Genomic DNA, 6640 nt, shown 5'->3' with positions numbered 1-6640 from the left:
CTTTCTTTCTTTCTTTCTTTCTTTCTTTCTTTCTTTCTTTCTTTCTTTCTTTCTTTCTTTCTTTCTTTCTTTCTCTTTCTTTCTCTCTCTCTCTCTTTCTCTCTCTCTTTCTTCCTTCCTTCCTTCCTTCCCTTCCTTCCTTCCCTTCCTTCCTTCCTTCCTTCCTTCCTTCCTTCCTCCCTCCCTCCCTCCCTCCCTCCCTCCCTCCTTTCTTTCTTTCTTTCTTTCTTTCTTTCTTTCTTTCTTTCTTTCTTTCTTTCTTTCTTTCTTTCTTTCTTTCTTTCTTTCTTTCTTTCTTTCTTTCTTTCTTTCTTTCATTTCTTTCTACCATTCTCACCTTCACTCTCCCCACTGGTAAAATGGAAATAATATTGAACACCTCTCAGGATTGTTGTGAGGTGTGAATGAAATAACTACGAGCCTGGCACATGATGAGTGCTCCATGAATTTTAGTTCCCTTTGCTCCCTTCTCACCATCCCAGTGGCCCAGGCAGAGGTGAGCAGCTATGAGGGGGGGTTTGGGTAGTGGACAGAGGTGACAAATAACTGGTTCCTCGGGGAAAGCATGCAGAGAGGGCAGGTACCAAATGTCATTTGTGAGGTCACTCCTGATTCATGGGATCTGGTGCAAGAACTTTGAGGAGGCAATAAAATTCATATTCTGCTAGGAAATGACAACAGCTGAGAGTCCTGACTTAGCAAACTAATTTTTTTTTTCTTTTTATAAGGCAAGGAATTTGGATGGGTAGCAAAAAATCACATTCTAATGAGACTAATTTCCTGGAATAGGAATAACGTGGCAACACCCCACGGAAAGTGTATATAAATGCCCCAGAGAGGCCATGAGACTCAGAACCTGAGCTCCTTGCTAAGCTGCAACCTTCTCTGCTAGCATCATGGCCAGCCAGCTCTGCTCTCCGATCTTCTCCTCTGGGTCCATCAAAGGCCTCTGTGGCACCACAGGTGGCGTCTCTCGGGTGTCCTGTGTCCGCTCTGTGGGCTCCTGCAGAGTCTCTGGCCTTTCTGGTGTAGGGGGGTCAGCCTCCTCTGTCAGGCTGGGCCTCTCCGGCCTTGGGAGCTGCTTGCCTCGTTCCTGCCTGTCCTCTGGGTACCACTCCTCCTGCTTTACCGGGAGCGGGGGCTGGTCCTGCGAGGGCTCCTTCAATGGCAACGAGAAGGAGACCATGCAGTTCCTGAACGACCGGCTGGCCAGCTACCTGGAGAAGGTGCGCCAGCTGGAGCGGGAGAACGCGGAGCTGGAGTGCCGCATCCGGGAGCGGAGCCAGCAACAAGACCCCCTTGTGTGCCCCAACTACCAGTCCTATTTCCGGACCATCGAGGAGCTCCAGCAGAAGGTAACTGGGACCTGGCCCCTCTCCAGCCCAGCAGCCCAAACCCTGGGAGGGGTCTGTCTCGTCCCACTACAGATGGGACTGTAGCTCTTAGGGGATTCTCTCTCCTATTAGGGCCAGCTTTTCTCTCTAGGGTCTTGGTTTCTTGGGGGGACCCAGACCTCTCTGCTGCTTGTAACCTCCCCTCCAATCCAGCCACTTCTCCAGCCAGCCATTCCTCCCCTCCCTCCGCTGTCTCAGCTATAGATAGAGCAGTCGCATGCACCAAGCCCCTACTGGACACAAGCCCTGTGGCTGACAGCTTCCTATCCATTCGCTTGTTTATTCCTCATCTTATAGAGATGGATATTACTGGATCCATCTAACAGATGCGGAAGTTGAATTTTAGGGAGGTTCAGCAACTTGCCCAAGATCCCATAGCCTGTTGGTGTTGGATGCAGAACCTGAATCCAGGTCGGCCTGGTTCTCTCCACTCGCCTCTCCACTCACCCACTGGGCCACTTTGGGGCTGCGGATGTCAGGACTGATGGCCACTGATATCCCTGTGATGCCCCTTCCGGGACTGATGTTCCTTCTACACCTGGGCTCAGGATGTTCAGGGCTGGAAATGCCAAAGGTGCTGGTGGTACCTAGAAGCATGGCATCCGAAAGATGGGCTGTCCCCTCCCCACCTGTCCCCACACTGCTGGGCCTTCCCCAGCTCATGGGACACCCCCTGTTCCCCAGATCCTGCTGACCAAGGCTGACAATGCCAGGCTGGTCCTGCAAATTGACAATGCTAAGCTGGCTGCTGACGACTTCCGAACCAAGTGAGTGGCCTGATCTAGGAAGGTTTCTGTGCTGCTCCCTTGCCTCTGTCCCCCGCCTCTGAGAGCTGGTGAGTGGGAGTGAGGCCCGATGGAGCTGTAAGTGGGAAATGTGGCATCGATCCTGGATCCCTTTCGGGTCAAGGGAAAGGACCACAGTGATGCCGACCCCAAATCAGCCACTGCAGCTGGTCAGCAGGGCAGTGGGTCCTGCCTGTGCATGGCTGCTTTGCTGCAGACTCGGCAGGGTTCTGTGCGTGCAGGTACGAGACGGAGCTGGGCATGCGGCAGCTGGTGGAGGCTGACACCAATGGACTGCGCCGGATCCTGGACGAACTGGCTCTGTGCAAGGCCGACCTGGAGATGCAGGTGGAGTCCCTGAAGGAGGAGCTGATGTGCCTCAAGAAGAACCACGAGGAGGTGAGGTTGATGCCACGCACCCTCTCGATGTTTCCCATCCAGCAGGGAGCCACTGCTGACCCTTGGGTGTAACAACTATGACAGCCACCTCCACAGTAACCCCAGCTGACATTTACTGATCGCCCACTGTGTGCCAGGAACTATACGAAGCACTTTGCATTTCATTCTCACTGCATGTCATCCTCACAATCATCCCAGGAGGTATATACTATGACAAGCTCCATTTTACAGATGAGAAAACTGAGGCACAGAGAGGTTAAGTCACTTGCCTAATGTCACACAGATCCCAGACTCCTGCCCATGACACTAAATCTCCATTTGGAGGGTAGTGCCTGATAATGATTCTATTTGCCTGGTGTTTGCATCGTCTCACTTTACTCTCCCAAATCCTCTGAGGAGGCAGGTAGAGGTGCACAAGGAGGCTGAAGCTCAGAGAGGTTAAGTATCCTGTTTAATGTCACACAGCTGGCAACTGAAGGAGGAGGGTTTTTACCCAGGTCAGTCGAACCCTCATCCAGCATCTTTTTCACAGCCTTATGCCATCTTGCCTCCTCTCTGCAGGAAGTCAACACACTTCGATGCCAACTTGGGGACCGGCTGAATGTGGAGGTGGATGCCGCCCCCCCAGTGGATCTCAACAAGATCCTGGATGAGATGAGATGCCAGTATGAGGCCCTGGTGGAAAATAACCGCAGAGACGTGGAGGCCTGGTTCAACACCCAGGTGGGGCCGGGCCAGCCCAGGACAAGCTCCAGGGGAGGGGTCACCCTTGACAGTAGCTTCACTTGCTCTGACCATGCTCTGGGTCCTCTCATGCTTTTCAGACTGACGAGCTGAACCAGCAAGTGGTGTCCAGCTCAGAGCAGCTGCAGTGCTGCCAGACAGAGATCATTGAGCTGAGACGCACGGTCAATGCCCTGGAAATCGAGCTGCAGGCCCAGCACAGCATGGTGAGTGGCCCCGGCCTGAGTGGCTGGCCAAGCTTGTGGCAGGCACCCTGATCCACCAGCCTCAGGTTATCATGGGGTGTGATCACAAATGGTACCCAGATACCCAGGGCTATGGGTCTCTGGGTGGGATTCCCTCCTGTTGGGAGTGTTTCCTCTTTCCCATTGCAGCGGAATTCCCTGGAATCCACCCTGGCGGAGACCGAGGCCCGCTACAGCTCCCAGCTGGCTCAGATACAGGGCCTGATCGGCAACGTGGAGGCTCAGCTGTCCGAGATCCGCTGTGACCTGGAGCGGCAGAGCCAGGAGTACCAGGTCCTCCTGGATGTCAAGGCCCGCCTGGAGTCGGAGATCACCACCTACCGCTGCCTGCTGGAGGGAGAAGACTGCAAGTGAGTGGGTTCCGGAGGTCCCGGCTTGTGGAAAGGGCTCACCGGGGCCCAACCCTCAGTGCCGCGGTGAGGGCATCAGTCCTAGAGTGGTTATTGCACAGATGAAGCGGGATTGATCAAAGCGTCTTCAGAGAGAGTCCTTCCAGCCCTGGGCTTTGGGCTTTTGCAGGGGGACAAGTCGGCCCCATTCATGGTACTTCTCCAACCATTGTTTTTGGCTGGGAGTTTCTGGTCTTCATCCCTGCAGCCCTTGGGGATTTCAGAGGGACTGTCTGAGCCATTTGTCATTGTCACCCACCCGTCTCACTTGACCCCTGTTTACATTTAACGCGAATGTCAGTCCAATGGCCGATGCCAAACACCCTGATATGATCTCATTTCCTCAGGCTGCCTGCCCACCCTTGTGCCATGGAATGCAAGCCTGCCGTTAGAGTTCCTTACATCTCAAGTGTGCCCTGCGCCCCGGCTCCCCAGCTCAGCACCCAGATCCGTACCATCAAGGAGGAGATCAGAGATGGGAAAGTCATTTCCAGCAGGGAGCACGTGCAGCCGCTGTAACCAGCTGCCTGGCTCAAGGGGCAGGCCCTGGCCCACAGGAAGGAGGATACCCCTCTGGGTCCCGGCTCTAAAAGACACCCGCCCCCTTCCCTAGAGGCACTCCCCGCTCAGCAGCTTTTTCTACCAAAAATATTTCTTGGATTGTGTTTCTGACTTTTACTGCTTCTATGCCGTGTAAAGCTAGGTTTCCCTGGAAATTTACCCAATAAAGTGTGTTCTCTTGGCAAAGCAAACTTGCCTCTGTCGATCTTCTGTGGTTAGTTACTGGGGGTATTTGATCTGGGCTTGCTGCGAAGGTGTGGATTTTGGTTTCAGGTCTGTCTCCTCTGGCTCTGAGTGGTAGGACGTGACAGAATGATTCAAAATATTTCATAACAGGGATACCTGAGGGCCTGGTCCGTGAGAACAGACGCTGACCTAATCCGATGGCTGCTGGCCATAACCTACAGGCTTGGCTCTGCCCATGGGGACCACCTGGGGCGGCCCCAGGAGAGGCAAAGGCTCCCAAGCCGTCCTCCTAGGTAGCCCTGCCTGGTCTGGTGGTTCTCTCTTCCCTTCAGATTCTCCTCCCTTGTCCAGCTCCTGTCACCTCGCTGGCCACCTCCAGGCCTGACACTGTGGACATTTTAGGAGAGGTGGTGCCACCCAGAGAGGCAAACTCCAAGCAGCCAGCCTGGGCCAACCACTCCAGGGAGGGGAGTTGTGTGAGCTGGGAGATGCAGGTGGGAAGGCTGGGTGAACCCAAGTCCCTAACACTGGACACAGGGCTGAAGTGAAGGGCGGCAGGGACAGTGAAGTGGGGAAGGGGGAGGGGACAGCCAGACCTCACTGTGGAGCAGAGTTCAGAGTGCCCCAGATTCCACTGGCTGAGCCATGCTCATCTGGGCATGGCTCAGCCTGGACGCCCCTCTGATCAGAGAAGCATGGGCTCTGAGAAGTCTGAGGGCCCCATGCCTCCTTTGTCGCCCTGCCTCATTCTTCAGTTGAGAATATAGGCCCAGAGAGGGCAGTGACTTGCCCCAGGCCACACAGTGGTGAGTGGCGGGGACGAGGCCATCGCTCAGCTCTTCTAGCTCTAACTCGAGCACCCTTCCCAGCGCACAGATTCTCTGTCTCTGTCTCTCCCCGACCCTCTTCCCTCTTTTCTCTACCTCTGGGCTCTTAACTTGAGTCCAAGACCCGTGGGAAAGACCTGGTTCTGTCTATGTCACCAGGTAGTTGGTGCTAAACATGAATCTTCAACCTGCTTGACAAGTCAGAGGTGCAGCAAACACATCTTGGACCTTAGGGGAAGAAGCGCTCGGGCGAGCTGGAGCAGCTGGTGCTGAGTCTGGCTGTGCACCCTAACCACGTCACGTGACCTCTCTGGTCCAGCTGGTGCATCTGTAAAACGGGGCTGGGGGAGGCTCCAATGTGTGCACAGTGCCCGGAAGTGGTAGCTACGAGCGCTGGTATTAAATGAAGCGTCCCTGGGCGGAGAGTGGGGAATGGGAAAGCCCAGCTCTTTGCTTGGTTACACGGCAGGACGCTGGCGGGGCCCATACTGCCCGCCAGCAGCACCCTCAGAGCTGAGCCCAAAGGGCTCAACTTCAGACCTGCTTGGCTTTGGGGCAAGAGGCCGGGCAGCAGGGCCAGTCCACGTGGTCTCAGCCCCGCCCCGCCGCTCTCTGTACTCCGCACTCCTGCTCTGGGGTCTCAGGTCTGCAACTCCGGCACTGGCAGAGGTTCAGACGAGAGGTGGGCGGCCGGGCATGCGCGGACCGCACCACACCCCAGTGTGCTTCTCCATAGAAATAGGCAGGGGTTGGGCAGGGGGTTGAGCCTCTGTCCTGGCCACTGCTCCGGCTGCCTGCCTCCTGCGTGGAAACAGCAGACAGATGGTGCCGGCTTGTGACCTGACAATCACGCTGGCAACTCCTCGAACCACGCAGCGTGTTCCCTGTTTACGTGCATTCTACGGTTTGCAGAGTGCATTCACAGCCTCATCCCATGCATTCAAACAGCCTGTGTGTGGTAGGTGCTTTATTTATGCAGCTTTCTCTACCTTTTTATCCAGTTGTTCAGAGCATCTGCGTTGGTTAAGGAAAGCCCGCTCTTTTTTTTTTTTTTTTTTTTTAACATCTTTATTGGAGTACAGTTGCTTTACAATGTTGTGTTAGTTTCTG

At 54.8% G+C, this 6640-nt stretch overlaps 1 protein-coding gene across 1 annotated transcript; it reads left to right on the top strand.

Annotated features, from left to right (window-relative positions):
• Positions 1-896: 896 nt before the first annotated feature.
• On the top strand, positions 897-4475 carry KRT36 (keratin 36). Its single transcript, XM_068530527.1, has 7 exons — positions 897-1355; positions 2079-2161; positions 2422-2578; positions 3140-3301; positions 3403-3528; positions 3697-3917; positions 4304-4475. Exons 1-7 carry the CDS (start codon positions 897-899, stop codon positions 4473-4475), a joined length of 1380 nt encoding a protein of 459 aa, XP_068386628.1.
• Positions 4476-6640: the final 2165 nt, after the last annotated feature.

The sequence above is a fragment of the Eschrichtius robustus genome, chromosome 20 (genome assembly GCF_028021215.1).
Source record: "Eschrichtius robustus isolate mEscRob2 chromosome 20, mEscRob2.pri, whole genome shotgun sequence".
Lineage (NCBI taxonomy): Eukaryota > Metazoa > Chordata > Mammalia > Artiodactyla > Eschrichtiidae > Eschrichtius > Eschrichtius robustus.
Note: the sequence above shows the minus strand (reverse complement) of the source record. Positions and strands in the feature narration are given on the sequence as shown.

Coding starts and splice junctions, on each gene's coding strand:
- KRT36 (XM_068530527.1), top strand. CDS start 897: ATGGCCAGCCAGCTCTGCTCTCCGATCTTCTCCTCTGGGTCCATCAAA. Junction 2,579..3,139: donor TCAAGAAGAACCACGAGGAG/GTGAGGTTGATG, acceptor TCCTCTCTGCAG/GAAGTCAACACACTTCGATG. Junction 3,529..3,696: donor TGCAGGCCCAGCACAGCATG/GTGAGTGGCCCC, acceptor TTCCCATTGCAG/CGGAATTCCCTGGAATCCAC.